This window comes from Onychomys torridus, chromosome 7, assembly GCF_903995425.1.
Source record: "Onychomys torridus chromosome 7, mOncTor1.1, whole genome shotgun sequence".
Taxonomy (NCBI): Eukaryota; Metazoa; Chordata; class Mammalia; order Rodentia; family Cricetidae; genus Onychomys; species Onychomys torridus.
In genome coordinates, this window is record NC_050449.1 from 113,899,636 (window position 1) to 113,916,236 (window position 16,601).

The 16,601-nt window shown below is 50.1% G+C and overlaps 1 protein-coding gene across 7 annotated transcripts in view; it reads left to right on the plus strand.

Moving 5' to 3' along the window:
- Trak1 (trafficking kinesin protein 1) overlaps nucleotides 1-16,601 on the plus strand; it is a 104,254-nt gene that overhangs the window by 73,967 nt on the left and 13,686 nt on the right. For all 7 annotated transcript variants that reach the window (XM_036193997.1, XM_036193992.1, XM_036193995.1 and 4 more), the window contains 9 exons: nucleotides 652-752; nucleotides 1,549-1,657; nucleotides 3,811-3,889; nucleotides 4,501-4,631; nucleotides 5,456-5,530; nucleotides 6,264-6,401; nucleotides 9,239-9,315; nucleotides 10,551-10,787; nucleotides 11,609-11,925. In XM_036193997.1, coding sequence (XP_036049890.1) covers nucleotides 652-752; nucleotides 1,549-1,657; nucleotides 3,811-3,889; nucleotides 4,501-4,631; nucleotides 5,456-5,530; nucleotides 6,264-6,401; nucleotides 9,239-9,315; nucleotides 10,551-10,787; nucleotides 11,609-11,925 — 1,264 coding nt within the window. The remainder of the gene's footprint in view (nucleotides 1-651; nucleotides 753-1,548; nucleotides 1,658-3,810; nucleotides 3,890-4,500; nucleotides 4,632-5,455; nucleotides 5,531-6,263; nucleotides 6,402-9,238; nucleotides 9,316-10,550; nucleotides 10,788-11,608; nucleotides 11,926-16,601) is intronic.

The following is a 16,601-nucleotide window of genomic DNA, read 5'->3' on the forward strand; positions in this document are numbered from 1 at the left end:
CACTGCTTCTCTGAAAGCCTTGAGCCCAAATCGGCAACATTTCAGTCAGCAGCCTGGCTTTCCTCACGGCTCATCTTTTCCTCACACACTCCATGTTTCTGCCCGGTAACCATTGTGTGCAGAACAGGGCCTGACTGCCTTGGTCAGGGACAGTGTGAGGTGTGCTGATCACATGGCGGGGGGCGGGGAGGGGCGGCGGCCTGTGGTTTTCTAAGTGGAGTCTGAATTGCTCCTGGCAGCCCACCTGGCATTAGCACATGCCCAGATCTGCTCTGAGATGGCATTGAGTTCTGACAAAGCAAGTGGCTGCTCCTTTCATTGAGCGTATGGCCCATTGTTCTGGCCACTTGCCCAGCTGGTCATCTGGCTGCTTCCAGAGCCAATGAACAATCTCACTCCCACCCCTGTGATCATTCCAGAGCCTTCTGCTCCCCTATCTGCCCTTCTAACTAAACATCATAAACATAGAGTTTCCCACCTAGACATCATTGATTGGGATTTTCTTAAATGGTATCAAGCTCAATGTCTTAAATTTTGAGTAGTAAATCAATCCTCATTTGGAGCATCGTGCCTCCCCAGGAAGCATTTGAGCACAGAATGGACATTGCTACCTTCCAGAAACCTTCAACCTGCTCTTTCCTATCTGTGTAGGTGTCTCAGCTCCGACATGAGCTGTCCATGAAGGATGAGCTGCTTCAGTTCTACACCAGTGCTGCTGAGGAGAGTGAGCCTGAGTCTGTCTGCTCAACTCCGTAAGTCACAGCACAGGTCCCTGGAGCCTGAGGGCAGGAGGGCTGTTGGGGATGTCCTTGGAGGCCTCTAGGCAGGTCACTAGCAGCTTGGGTTCTGTCTACAGACGAAGCCATCTCACTGCTTCCGTGGGAGCTGCAGGGGGGTGTGTGTGGCTGTTTCCCTCTTACGGATTTCATTGCTGGCTTGTCAGAGCGGCCATTTGCCCTGGCATGTTCTTGGGAAGAAGGTGGGCCCCCTTGTGGGAAGGAAGCACAGACCCTGGGGCCGCAGGCCCTCATGTTGGGAGTCCAGGGACCTATTTGGGGTCCCAGCTCTGTTGTGACTTAGAATCCGTGTTCCTGCAGCCCAGATTACTTTCCACACCGCAGATGGAACTGTTAAGGACACTTAGGTCATAGGGTCACTGAGTTCACATACAGCATACATAGAGCACTTACTTTTGAATTTAATTTATTTATTAGTATACGTTGGGGGAGGGCACAAGTCATGACTTCCAGCTTGCATGTGGAGGTCAGAGGATAGCTCTCAGGAATCAGTTTTCTTGTTGGTCCTAGGCATTGGACTCTGTCAGGGGTGTCAGCAAGAGCTTTTACTCCCTGAGCTGTCCCACCGGCCCATGAAGCATTTCTGTGGATAGGTGTGCATGAACTGAATTGGTTAAATAAAACTGACCACACCCCACCCCCAGTTCTGAGCTAATGTGGCTCCTACACCTTTGGGGTAACCCTTCCTGTCTCCACATGGGACCGGGTGGGAAGGAAACACAGCCGTCCTGACTGACTGCTTTTCTCTCAGACTGAAGAGGAATGAGTCATCCTCCTCTGTCCAGAACTACTTCCACCTGGACTCCCTTCAGAAGAAGCTGAAGGACCTCGAAGAGGAGAACGTTGTACTTCGATCCGAGGTGACGCACACACCCTGCTCTTGCTCCCTCCAAAGGGTAGGGGTGTCCCTCTGGCAGCAAAAGTTTTGGTGACAGTACTATCTGCATAGCGTTCATCTGCAGAAGTCTTGCCTGAGCGTGCCCTCCCTGGCCAGGGTGCCCAGATGCAGGCTCGGCCACGGGTGGCATTGCTTCTGGGCTGGCCATCACAGCGGGTGAAGACTGAAGGGGTATAGGCCTTTCTCCTTCACCCCGTGCCTTCCATGGGGTCCCCAGCAATGGCCTGAAGGCTGGAGTGACACCAGCTGTCACATTATTGAGGGTCAGATCTGCTCCAAGGAGACTGTATACCAGAACATGGAGACAGTTACACAGTGAGCTTGCAGAGGCTGAGCAGAGGCAGCCTGGGAACTTAGGCTTCTGAGTGTTTCCTGTGTGGAAAGGAAGGCGCTGCGCCAGGCATCGTCCTGTGTTGTCACTGTTGTTGTTGCTGCTGTCCATCTTCACAGCAAGGCCAAGAGCCGAGCCTCTTCTGCGCCAGGCTGCGGGTGTTGGAAGAGGTCAGGGTTAGTAGATGACAAAGGCCGGGTTTGCACCTCTGCTCCTGAGTAGTTTTCCCTCCTCACCACCACCGCTCTCTGAAACAAGTACTGAACAGATTTAGTGCTCTTTGTCTTAATGAACATTGAGCTTGTCTGTAGGCAAGAGATGGCACCACCCTGTCCACCAGGCCCTTGGCTGTCAGGTTTGGGCCGTGAGCCTACCTAAGCTGACTCCAGACTCCCAGGGCCCCTCCTGGGGGGAACAGGCCATCTGTCACTTTGGACTTGCAATGCATTGCAAAGAGCCTCCCGTCTGGACCTTACAAGGCACCTGACCTGTCCTTGCAGACCCCATACCCACCAACCTTTTATTTCTTACAAATGGGAACCACAAGGCAGGATAACCAAGAAGGTCATCAGGTTAGCTCTGATAGCCTGTGGCTCAGATGCTGGGTCCATGCTTCTCGTCTGCAGTCTCCTGGCATCTGGTCCAGGGGACTGCCCCAGTCCCAGGCACCCAGCCCCTCTTTCCCAAGAGCTAGCTGAAGGATTCTGATTCAGGTGTGGATTCCTGATGGCCCATGTCTACCCTCAGAATTTTCATGTCTGCCTGTGGCCAGGACCCAAGCCCTCACAGCCACCTGTCCTCAACTCGTTAACTGAGCATTTATGTAGCCCTCTAGACCATTCTCTTTTCTTCCTTTCAGCCAGAACAAACTATCTAAAGTCCTGTGGATAGCTATGCACTCTCTCTCTCTCTCTGTCTCTCTGTCTCTCTGTCTCTCTCTCTCTCTGTGTGTGTGTGTGTGTGTGTGTGTGTGTGTGTGTGTGTGTGTGTGTGACTTTTGTTTTGAGACAAAGTCTCACTATGTAGCTCTGACTGTCCTAGAACTCACTCTGCAGACCAGGCTGGCCTTGAACTCACAGAGATTTGCCCACCTCTGCTTCCCAAGTGCTGGAATCAAAGGTGTGCACCATCGCTTCAGCCCATTTTGTTTTTAAGACAGGCCCTCAGACTGACTTGTTGCTCACTATGTAGCCCAGGCTGGCCCCAAACTCATGGCAGCTCTCCTGCGATAGTCTCCCAAATATTAGGGTTATAGAGGTGACACTCCACACCCCCTATTTTGGGAAAGCTCTGGAGACTGTGTTTTAGTGCTTTCATGTGAGTTTGTTCTTAGGGAGCTGAGCCAGAGAGTTAATGACACTTGAGAACCTGGTAGCTTTGTCTGACGTGGTAACAGTTCTGTTCCTGTGTTGCTGTTCATAGAACACATGCTCTAGGCAGGGCAGTGTCTTAGGCACTATAAGGCCCATAGAGGTGCCATGTCTACAAGAGCTGGACACACACAAGCAAACAACAAACAGACCAAGGTGGCTTGGCCTTTCAGTGAAGTACTTATGCTCACGTCTCTGTGTAGCGCCCCCTGGTGGTCCATAGCCTTCAGGTCTCTGCTTTAGGAATGTGCCCATTACCCAGGCAGGGATTGCAGATGAGGTGTCTGTCCTGGACATGTGATGGTCGCAGGTGCAGAGATGTTGAAGGGTTTGCCCAGCTCTGAGCCTGGACCCTGGTCCACGTGCCAGGCCTGGTTGTGTGAGCGCTGTTCCCTGACTAAGTCCCATCCACAGGCCTGTCAGCTGAAGACTGAGACCATCACCTATGAGGAGAAGGAACAGCAGCTGGTGAACGACTGTGTGAAGGAGCTGAGTATGTCTGCCCCTCCCACATGCTCTTCTCTTCTCAGATACTCCCATCACCATCCCCTCCACCCAATAGCTCAGTGGCATTTTTCTGAAAGCAGGAGGCCTATGCCAGACTGTGTGGCAACTTTTGCCCCATTTTCTCAATGAGGTGGATATTTAATTTTAATGGGATTTCCCCATGCCCTCTGTTGTAAGTTTGCAGGTAAGATAAAAGAAAGGGCATTTCGGTGAAGTGAAACAGAGCTCATGTTCACATCTAGTAAAATGGGCTTCTGCTCCAAATGCAGTGGAAAGCCACAGGGAATTGCAGTGTCTGCAGAGTTCCAGTCGTGATGTGGATCTGCTCATGGTGGAATGTGGGAGTTCAGCTGGGTGCAGTGTGTGGCACTTTCAGCTTCCTTCCTGGAGCTTGCCTCACCTGCCTTGGGGACAGCCCATGAGAAGCCTGGGTTCCTTCTCTTTGCAGCCCGAAGGAGCCACATTATCACTTTAAAGGATGTCCACTGCGACTCCCTTCATGTCCCATCTCCAATCCCCCCATTAAGACACTGTTCACTCCCTGGTTTGTGTGTGCTTTTCCAACTCAGCCACCTGCTTGTCATTACTTTGTCCCAGGGGATGCCAACGTCCAGATTGCGAGCATCTCAGAGGAGCTGGCCAAGAAGACAGAAGATGCAGCTCGGCAGCAGGAGGAGATCACGCACCTGCTGTCGCAAATTGTGGACTTACAGAAGAAGGCAAAGGCTGTAAGGCTCCTGCGTCTTGGCTGCCCTGAGAGTGGCCGTGCTGAGATGGGGACTGTGGTCACTGGAGAGGATGGCTTCCCACCTGAGCCACACATGCAGTTCTTCTGGCTTAGTGGGCTCAGGAACCGACCCACCGCCCTGAGAGTCAGCGGAGGCTTTATGATCGTAGGATGATCTGTAAATGAGTGGCACACTTAAAGCTGTGCTGTAGATACGGAATCTTGGCCTTTAACTTACAAATCATGGGGCTGTTCTTTGTTCTCACTCTGCCAGTCAGGTACATTCCATGGTAGAGTGGTGTGCTGGCTGATTAGTTTCCTGTGGGGGCTTTGACTGGAAGGAGGAGATGAGATGCCTCCAGGGACAGAAAGAAGAAACGATAGAAAGCAGCCGTTCTCTGGAGGTGGGGGTTGGGCTGTGGAGAATAAACAGGTGCAGAGGAAAGGCTGTACCTTCAGAGTCACATGAAAGGGGCTGGCGAGGTAACTCAGCGGTTAGAGACCCGCTGCTAAGACTGACAACCTGAGGTCCATCTCCAGAGAGAACCAACCCACACTGTAGGCAGACCACTCACGTGCACACACGTGCACACACATGCACACACACATGCATGCGCACACACGAATGAAATCAGTTTTAAAAAGAACGTGTTTTGGTTTTTTTTTTCCAATTATATTAAAGACAATGTTTGGCTCCAGCGTCAGGTCATGGTCCTCTGTGGACAGGTGCTGAGTTCCTCACAGACAGGCTGTTGACAGGTAACTAGAGGGAAAGGTGGGCTCTTCTGGGTGTCTTAACAGAGGACTTGTCTTTACCATGTTTAGTGTGCAGTGGAAAATGAAGAGCTTGTCCAGCACCTGGGCGCTGCCAAGGACGCCCAGCGGCAACTCACAGCAGAGGTGGGTGTCTCTGCCTCAATTCTCTAGGGCCTCATGTTCCAGGGAAGGCATATCCACCCCACTACACACACACACACACACACACACACACACACACCAGGCCTAGGTCATTCCCCTCATAACAAACATTTTAATATCGAGTTAGCATAATACTGTTTTACTTGGGTCCTGTGCCTACCGCCTCTGGTGGGTGTTTTAACACAAGGAGGCAGATTCAGTACCAGCTCAGGACTTGGAATATTCTAGTTCCTGACAGATGCCAACCGTCAGGATGTTCAACTAGGTGAACAAAATATACCACAGGCATGTGTAAAGAGCTGTTCAAAGATATGGCTTGAATCTGGGCATTTTGGTACATGCCTGCAATCCCATTCTATGAGTGGCTGAGGCAGGAGGATTGCTATGAGTTTAGGCTAGCCCGGGCTACAGACAAAGTCCCTGGATCAAACAGAAATGAAAGACGATGGAGCTGGAAACAGGGGTTATGATTTGCCTCTTACCAGTTAGTGTCTGTCCGGCTTGCCCACAGTGAACATTTAGCAGCTTTTCCATCTAGAAGCATTCCCCAAATGAAAGGAAAAGCTAGCCTTGTGGATCCAGCCGGCTTTGCTGTGGTTCCATGAGAACTATTGTATCATTCTGCCTCTCAGGTGGGAGGGAGGGCTGGTGGGTGTGTTAGTGCCTGGGCACTCACTGGTGCAGTGTAGGCCTGACCCTCTGCCTTTCCCTGAAGCTGCGTGAGCTGGAGGACAAGTATGCAGAGTGCATGGAAATGCTTCACGAGGCACAGGAGGAACTGAAGAACCTGCGGAACAAGACGATGCCCAACACCACGTCCCGGCGCTACCACTCACTGGGCCTGTTCCCCATGGTAAGTGGGTTCTCCTGTGCCCCTCTGTTCCCTAGACCATTGCCAGGGGTTTTGTGTCCCTTTCTGACCACTGGGCCTGCATCTTTCCTGTTTGGACCTGGACCTGCCCATCTGGGGGCTCCCTAATTCCCTAGGACAGACTGGCCCTTTATTGTCTGTTCTTTCTACTCCTGCTGCTAAGAGATAATTTCACGCGGAACTTGTTTAGTTAGATGTTACATATGGCTGCTATTGCTGTGTGAGCTGTTTTGCTCTGAAGTACCTTCCCCATGTCTTAAAGAGCCTGCTCTTCTCCTGGTTCTTTATGTGTTTATTAACCCTTCTCTTGGTATCATTTAGTGTCTAGTATCTGAATCAACTTTTTTAAAAATAGTGTTTCTCCATGATCTTATTTTAGTCCTGGCCTGGCTTGCTCAGTATTGGGGCTTTGAAGGGAACATGAAGGACAAAGGGGGTTTCAGGTTTAGTCTCCCCATGGACACTGGGCTGTACGAGGGTGGAGCCTTTAGTCAGTTGTTCCGCTATGACATCTGCTTGTAGGGAACTGAGCTGGCTCATTCTATCGTCTAGGACACCATAGTGTCTCGAGGGGGGGGGGCACACGTTAGCTGTGTTCCACAGCACTGGGCAAGTTAGTACATGGCTTTAAGCCACTCCACATGGACTGCACGGTGGATGACAGACAGATGGCTCGGGAACAGGCCTCCCAGAGCTCCTGTATATTCAGACTTTGTTCCAGACATTATTCTGGCAGAATAACAAATCCTCTCTGAAGTGAGAAGAGGTTTTTGTTTTTTAATTTTTTAAAATGTTTATTTATTATTATTGTATTTGTATGTGATGATGGGAGAGGGCGCATTGTATATGGTACAAGTGTGGAATCCAGAGGAGAACTCTGTGGAGTAGTTCTCTCCTTCCACCTTGACATGGACTCCAGGAATTAACCTTCTTTGAGCCATCTCAGCTGAGAAGGGATTTAGGGAGGAAGCTCTTGCTGAGATACTTTCCTGGGAAGTCTCTTTTCTATCCACCTCAGACAGAGAGGGTAGTCACAGCCCAGAGGAACAGTTCCACCAAGTCCAGCTCAGTGAGCCAAGGAGTTTACTGGGTAACTTAGTGGGGCATGGCTGAGGGCTTAAAACTGTCTTGTAAAACCAGGGCTCAGCACATAAAAACACCAGCTATGCAAGCCTGCTCCACTGAGTGTGATCCCCAGAAACAACATGAAAACCGGAACTAGTGGTGTACATCTGTAATTCTGAATTCGTATTATGAGATGGGAGGTAGAGACAGGGTAATTGCCCAGTTTACAGGCCAGCTAGCCTGGAATACACTGAGAAGTGGCCGAAATGAGAACAACGCCCATCTCAGCAAGGCAGAGGGAAAGAACTCACTCCCAAAACTGACTGAGGAGTAGGTATACCATGGTACACAAGCACCCACGTGTCCCTGTGTGTGTGCATACTCATACAAAATAAACAAAAAGAAAAACTCGAACCATTGCACGAGGAAAGATGGATAGCACACATGTTTTTCCATGTCTTCTGGAAGGATTCTCAACTGTCATGTTTGCTGAAAAGATTTTGTTTGCCTTTTTTGAGGCTCTTGGCAAGCCCAGGTTTTGAGGGTGGTTATTTTGAAAGGGCGTTGTGCGTTAAAGGCAGTTAAAGCAGGAAAGGCTGCAGCGTGCCTGCGTCCCTGGAGCTGAGCACCCAGATCTGCCTCTTGCTCTCTGCCGTTCCAACTGCCAGTAGCAGGTTTTACTCAGCAATGTTCCCAATTCCTTCGCTTTGTGGTGGGAGTTTTTAATCTGTAATCCATGGATAGAATCTGGGGACCCATGAATATCGAGGGAACTATGTCTTCTGTTTTCATAAATATTCCTCAAATCAGAGGTCTAGGTGGGACACATGTGGGGTCAACCTTCTCAGTATACCCAGGGAGTCAGTAGCGTTCAAGAACCAGCCTTCTGGTGCCCCTAAAGCTCACGCCACCCTCTCCTGCCCCACAAAGAGCGGAGTGTACTCTGAGAAAACCAGTAGGAGTTAAGGGGTTGAGAGGTACACATGTGCAAAGGATGGGGTTCAGAAATGTCAGGAGTGAGGGATGGGCAGGGAGTGTTTACAAAGAAGAAATACGGCATTCTTCCCAGGAGAAGCGGTCCTGTTTCCTGAGCACATGGTGAATGTGGATGTTGGGCTGGCTGGTGGGGTGAGGAGCTTCCAGAGAAAGCACCAAGGTGGCAGTGCGCATGACTCAGTCCATGCAGGCAGGGACACTTCCTGCAGAGCCCGAGAGCCCTTGGCAGGTGGGTGCCTGCCTAGGAGTCAGAGGTACAGCCTTGGCCTCCTGGGTGTCATAGTCCTAAGGAGCTGGGACTGCAGACCTGGGGCCTGGGAGGACAGTAGCTTAGTGTGACCTGTGGGGGCTGAGAGGCCATGTAGGACCTTTCAGAAGGCTTAGAGATATTTGGAGCTACGTCTGTTCCTGCTGTTCTGAACACACTTTCCTGTGCCCCCTTAAGTTCCCCGTCCTGTAGCCACAATTTTATCTCTGTAATTTGGCCAAGGGAGCCTTGAATGGACTGGCTTTCAGACACAGCTACATTAGTGTTAGGGCTGTTCACTCTCACCCAAAGATGCTGTGTGTTCAAAACCCATCTTGGCCTTGGGTCAGCAGATTCTCTCTGTAGAGAATGCTTTTAGCCTTGTGCTGTGTGGCAAGAAGTCTGGAGACAGCTGGACCCCCTGTTTCTTCCCCTGTGGCTCTTCTGGCCTCAGACCTGATACAGAAATGGATGCCCTTGCTCACTCAACATGGCTTCTGTCTTTTCCCAGGACTCCTTGGCTGCAGAAATTGAGGGAACTATGCGTAAGGAGCTGCAGCTGGAAGAGCCAGAGTCTCCAGACATCACGTATGGCTGCATGGTTTTTGTTTTTCAAGTTCCCACAAACTGACTCAGGACTGGTTCTGTTTATAACCTGACATGTGTGGACCTCAGCCACCACCAGCCACAACTGTGGTCCTTCCTGTCGAGTTAAGGGAGCCGAAACCACACGCCTGACCTTTTCCTGCTCTTTTCTCATGATAATGGCTTGGGCTCAGCTGGTAGAGGACTTCCCTAGCATGCATGAGGCCCTGAGTTCTATCCCAGCACCTCATAGCACCTGGTGAAGTAGAGGGTCAGAAGTTCAAGGCCATCACAGCCTGTGTGAGTGAGTCCCTGTCTCAAAAGACACACCAAAGCAACAAAAGAAGTTACTTGATGAGCTTCCAGGATGTGGGAAGGAGGCTGCATCTCCCTGCCAATCCCCACTTTCCCTAATGGAAAGCATTGCTCTACACAAAGAAAACCATCAGCAGTAATGAGACAGGGCTCCTCAATGGTGTGAGCCAGGCTTGTTTTCTTCTGGGGACTCCTGGGTGTCTACAGCTCCCCTCCTAACTCCAGATTCAGGTTTCACCTCCCTGGAACATTTAGAAGGAATCTGGGGACCATGTTTTCTCTCTCCCCAAACTCCTGGGACAGAATTTATATGAGACTGAGTGGCTGGTGTCCTGGTGACTTCAGAGTGTGCAGACCTGGCACCCCAGGGGAAGCAGCCAGTCCAGAAATGTGCCCACCCTTTTTTCCTTAAAAGAAGACACATTCAAATCAAACTATGGGTTCTGCACTGAGAAATGGTAGTTTCTACAAATAGCCTAGTATTTATCATCTCAAGGTAGAAACTTCAGATTAGTTTGAAGTTTTGCTTTTTCTTTTATATGAATGCTTACACATAATCATTCTGCAAATGTCTGCGGTTAGCACTGCCCTTGTGGAGCTCACACTCTGGTGTAGATCCGAAAGAAGCAAGCATACTAAAGACAAAAGCAATACTTCAGGACTGTTATTTCCAGGTCAGGCTTTGGATCTGTGAGAATCAGTGTCATTTGGGCTGGCTGAACCTAGTACTGAGCTGTGCCAGAACCTCTGGGCACTGCATCTTCCCAGTCCATACTGTGATGGAGGCGCCCACACCCTCAGGAACACATGAAGCCCTCAGGCAGCAGGCCACTCAGGCTCCCTGAGGTGTTTCTTTGGAGGTGGAGGTGCTAGCTCCAAGTTCTTCCTGATGTGTTTGCTCATGGCTGCCATGTTCTCCCCAGCCACCAGAAGCGTGTCTTTGAGACGGTGAGAAACATCAATCAGGTGGTCAAGCAGAGATCATTGGCCCCTTCCCCTATGAACATCCCCGGCTCCAACCAGTCCTCAGCCATGAACTCCCTCCTGTCCAGCTGCGTCAGCACCCCCCGCTCCAGCTTCTACGGCAGCGATGTTGGCAATGTGGTCCTTGACAACAAGACCAACAGCATCCTCCTGGAAACTGAGGCAGCTGACCTGGGGTGAGCAATGGGCTTTTCTCCTGTTGTTGGGAGGGGAGAAGAGAGCCCCATTGAATGGGGACTCAGCCACCATCCAAGAGACTTCTCCACATCCCAGTTACCCACCTTACATGGTGTTTTCAAAAGGGATATCTCAAGTTGATATCCAAAGCATGCTTTTCCATAACATGAAGCTGAAGGGGAAACTAACAAATTCTTCCCATGAATCATCACTATGGCCCCTTGGGAGCTTGGATGCTGGAAAGGGTGAGGAGGACCCAGGCTCTCTGGTTTGCTTCAGAAGGTGGGGTGAAGAGGGCTGTCTGTTGTGGGGTCTCCTTAGTGATAGTCAGTTCCTCTCTACCCTTAAGCCCTATAGAACCCCAAACCCATCCTGTCATCCCTGTGCACCCCAGCACTTGGACTTCTAAAACAGGTACTTTGGACCAGTTGAGCCATACAGAGGGCTACCCAAGATCAGAGATGGTTTCACTCAGACCTGAGAGCCCAAGTCCTTTTATCTAAGAGACACAAAGCGGGGCCCCTTGAATCAGCTCCCCTCTGGTACCCAGGAATAGCAACCTACAAAAGGTCTTCCAAAACAACCAGGAGGGAGATTGTTATGGAAACACATATTTGCTTATGTGTAATTTTTCAGTTCATCCTGATGTAGCCATCTGTCTCTAAAAAAAGTCAGCTCGGGCCCACAGAAATAATTCCTCCAAGTGTCCGCTCCCATCCTGGCTGGCCTGGTCTCCTTAGACCATCTCCTGTCCAAGCAGTGGCCTTGCCCTGAGGAGTCCTCAGTGCCCTTTAGAGTACTTACCTCCTGTCTTCCCCAGGAATGAGGAGCGCAATAAGAAGCCAGGCACCCCAGGCACCCCAGGCTCCCACGACCTGGAGACGGCACTTAGGCGGCTGTCCCTGCGTCGAGAGAACTACCTGTCTGAGCGGAGGTTCTTCGAGGAGGAGCAGGAGAGGAAGCTGCGCGAGCTGGCTGACAAGGGCGAGCTGCACAGTGGCTCACTCACGCCCACCGAGAGCATCATGTCCCTGGGCACACACTCACGCTTCTCGGAGTTCACTGGCTTCTCCGGCATGTCCTTCAGCAGCCGCTCCTACCTGCCCGAGAAGCTGCAGATTGTGAAGCCACTCGAAGGTGACCCTCAGGGGCCACGGCCCCTCTCTGTCCTCCTCTGTGACTCACTGTGGGCCCTGATCCACCACAGGGAAGCCAGCCACCTCTGTCATACCTATTCCTTTTTCTTTCGAGACAGCCACCCACGCTGCTGGTTTGAGTTCCTCTGAGGTGGCCTCTGTTAACAGTGCACTCCTAGTGTGAACTGGCCTAGGGAGCCACCACAGGTGGCCCGCAGGTCTCTTCTTTTGTCCTTAGTGCCTTAGGAGCCAAGCCTAGTGGCGGGGATGCAGCCTCAGACCCTTCCCGATGGCTGCTGTGGCCATTTGTCCTCACTACAACAAACTAGATCTAGATCACCCCAAAGGTCTGAGAAGGATAGAGAAGGAAAGCTCTGGCTTCTCAGAATTTTCACTATCAAATAGCACAAACCAAGCTTTGTGAGTACCACCCCCAGCCACGTGGAAGTGTTGTGTGTGTTCATATGTTTGGATTTGTGGCTTTCTGGAGGTGAGCCAGGCCCCTGCAGTCTGCAGTGTGGAGGCAGGCAGGAGGTAGAGCTGGAGGCCGGCCCTAGAGCCCGGCAAGCCCCTGTTCAGGGGCTTCCCTCTTTAATCAGCACCAGGGGCTCCTCAGAAACTGAGTTCCTAGAAAACCTCACCATTTTCTTTCTTCTCTTGCTCTGCATGTCACACGTTCCCTGGAGCCCGTGGCCTTGTCAGGAGCCACCAAGTGTATGGTGCTCTTGCTTTTCCCACTTGAGTGGGAAGACCTGCTTTAGAGCCATGCATCACATTTGTATGTGAAGCCAGATGTCTGCACATCTGTGTTTTCTCAGCTTTTATCACTGTCCCTTCTAAGGAACGTCTCTGGATGCTTTAGTCTAATTATGCTCCACACTCATCGTGACATTTCAATGCCACAGGTTGTTTCTGTCACACAGTACAGGCTTGTACCTGAGAGGACAACAATTATTTTCATCTCAAAAGCCTCTGTCTTTGTTGCCTCAGGGATGCTGTCAGCCTTGCGGAACAGGCAGCCTGCAAGCTGAGGCCATGATTAGTAAAGGCGTGCCACAGTCTGTATTTCCAAAGAAAGAAGAGGGGCTATTTTTGGCTTTTCATTTTAATAATGATGAATTAATTGTGTAATAGGTCCTTCCTAGCTTCCAGGGAAGGGGCGGCTCACTCTTTTTTAATTGTTTATTCAGTTGTGAGCTTGTGTTTTCTGACCTTCAATAAAACCTTCCATTTCTGCAATTTTATTTCTGCCTTTCTTTTCTCCTTTTGTCTCTCAAAGTTCATTAGACACTGACCATCTACCTCTCTGTTTCCCATACGTAACTGTGTTTCACTGGGTGACCTATGATGTATTTTGGGGTCATTTTTCAGGTGCATTGCAGGATGAGATTTTGAAAGCTCAAAATTTGACCAATTCATCTTTGTTTCTTCTAACTCTGTGCCTTTATTTTTATGACGTGAGTAAGAAGAAACTCCACTCATGAGTAAGATGAATTCACCTGTGGCGTCCTGCACCACCTCCCCTACTCCCAAGAAGTTGAATTACTACCATTAAAAAGTCATGTCTTATCACTGTGGCCTGTAACACACCCTGTGATATGGATCCTTTTGGCTTCTATTGTATTTCTCAGACTTCTTAGCTGTTTAGAGGACAGCTGATAGGTTCTTTCCTCCTTTCCCTCCACAGTCAATATTTGCATCACTGTATTGGCTCTAAGCTGGGATGTTAGTGTCCCTGATCACAGTTTCTGTCCTTGTGTGGGTGAGTTAGCCCTCCTCTTGAGCCCTCTTCTTGAACCATCTCCCTTATTTGTAACATGGGCATATAGCTATCAAACAGGAATGTCAGACTTGGCCCTGATTCAGCCACCTGGGTCTAAAGGGCCCAGTTATGGCTGTTGACCCCTGAACCGTCTTTATGATGGGGTTATGTTCTCACACGCGCTTCCATTGGCCTAGTGAGACACCATTAGAATATCCTTGATCTCTAGCAGTCTAGGTAAAGGCACCTGGGGTGAGGTCCCTGGAGACCATTGTCTGGGAACATCACTGAAGCCAATCAGTATCCTCCATCTACTTCTCCTTTTCCCATTTCAACCACCATGCCAGTAAAGAACAGGATATTCAAGATAAAAAGAGAGAGAGAGAGAGAGAGAGAGAGAGAGAGAGAGAGAGAGAGAGAGATATTTGTCTTAAAAAGACTGAGCTGGGCAGTAGTCCTTCTCCTGTGTCCTGCCTGCCCAGTGTGTTCTCATGTGGGTGGGAGGAGTGGCAGTCTTAGATGGAGTAAGTGATGAGAAGTGGTCAGTAGCACAGTGCTTTTCCCGCTTCCTGTTGGACAGGAAAGGAAGCCAGGTTGAAAGGTGAGACTGAGGTAAAGGGGCAGCCTGTGCTCACCTTGGCAAGGTCTGCTTCAGTTACCTTTAACTGTGCCCCCTGTCTCAAGAAAAGGTCGCAGGGATGGGTGGTGGAGCTGGGGATGGGTGGAATTCCTACAGAATGGTTTGGGGCCTGGAAGTGGCAGGATGGGGCAGTGAGTGTTCCTCTGCTCAGGTGCTGGGTTCCTTGAATACCTGGAGCCTCAGAACCAGCCAGGAAGAGAAAGTGCTCTTGAGACCCACTGTTGACGTAACTGAAATCACAGCTAAGGCGGAAACAGTGTTCAGGTCTGTGGGATTGAAAGCACCTGTTCCACAATCCGCTATCTGGGTTTGCTATTGGCTGGATTCATGAGATTCACGTGGGGTGGGGGTGTCTCTCTGCTGAGAGCTTCAGGGAACAGATGCCAGAGGCCTTCATTTTAATCCCAGATGGGCTGCTTGCTACTTAATACAACCTCTGGCGAGTGCCTCTCTTCCCCATACTCACTGTCCTATCTGTGAAATGGAGACACTCAGCAAGTGCCTGATGAATGGTATGCTGACACAGGGGATGTCGAGTTGGCGATGATGATGGTTTCTTCCTGTGACCTGTGAGAAAGCACATGGATAGTGTGATAGGAACTGTCAGAGGTGGCAGAGCTACCCTCAATGCATGTATGTGGCCTTCCTGCTGGGCCTTGGACACCGACCTGGAAGTTCTGCTCTGGGTTATTGATACCACCTGTACAGCTGATGGCCAGCCCCTGCTGCCCACTGAGCTCACGTTCCTGGCCCACGCACTCACGTTCTGGCTCATACACCACTAGTTAAGTCACTTAGCTTCAGGAACTTTCCATTCCCATGTTTGTACAGTGAGCAAGAATCCCTCCTGGGGAGTTTGAGGTGTGCATTGCTGTGCTTGCATATGTAGAGTCCAGGGAGTTTCTATTGGAATGTGGAGTTCATGTGCCATCATTTCAAATGCCAGTAAGCAGAGGCAGGAACGGAGTCTTCAAGCTGTCTTTATTCAGTGAGCTGACAGTGGAGAAGATGATAGGTCAACCTGCCAGAGACCTGTCTTCCATCTCATCTCCAGCCAGCGAATTATATAGGGAGGGGAAACTGAGGCAACCAATCATTCCATAGTTTAGCCTCATCTCTGAGTTGCACAGTGCTGGTGTGTTTCCCTATCACTTCCTGTGTCAGCTCAGTGTAGTGGAGGTCTCGCACACATGAAGGCTACCATGTCTTGAGTTCCTCCCAAGTCCCATTTGGATTGCACCTAGGTCAAAGAAACCATTACAATGTGTATATGTAACTACTTACAATGTGTTTTGCAGATGATGCTACAATATAAAGTTAGGATGTGGCTTACACGAGCATTGGGAGACAGAGGCAGGTGGATCTCTGAGTTAGAGGTCAGCTTCGTCTACAGAGTGAGTTCCAGGACAGCCAGGGCTACACGGAGAAACCCTGTCTTGAGAAGTCTACAGTGTAGTGCTTCTTCTGTTCCTGCCGTCCTCCATCAACACCATGCATGGAAATCACGCAGGCACACCACACTGTCATGTCCAATATGAGCTAGATTTACGAAACAGTGGCACTTTGGGAGTTCCTGGCACATGCATTTCCCCTTTGGTCAGCGATTTCCTTCAGATTCTCAACAGATACGGACCTTAAGGATCCTTAAGGACCTTTTTGGGTCTCAGCGCCGGGTGCCATTTGAAGCTGAGTCTTCTGCCCGTGGGGACTCTGGGGTCACTGGAATGCTCAGCTCCACCCCCGATTTCTGCCACTAGATGGCATTAACGTTCTTGTTTCTCCCAAGTTGTGGTCACCAAAAAGAACTTGTATTTTGTTCTAAGTTAAGGACTTCTGGAGTCCATACAGACGTGAATATGTTGTTTTGTTTTTTAAACCTCTTTGTTGTTTTGTTTTTTCCTTTTGCTCACAGAGGGTGTTTTGTTTGTTTGTTTGTTTGTTTGTTTTGTTTTTAAACTCTGTTCAGTAGGCCCAAGTCTGTTAAGGAGGATGAAGTGTGCATCCTTAAAACTGGTGTGGACCTAGAAGGGGTGTTGAGGGTGTTAGGGCTCAAGGTGTGATCTTTGTTTTTTCATTTTAAGTGGGATTGAAATTGTCCATTTTCAAAATCTTTCTCAGACCTCCACAGCAAGTTGTCCCTGACCCAGGTGTCTGGAAGCACTAGAGGCCTGAGCTGCCCCTCACCCACCCCAGCCACCTTTCTGTCTGAGATATCACTTAGCTCCTCAGCACCCAGGATATACAGACACTCCTGGCCCTGTGCTCCTTCTTGGTA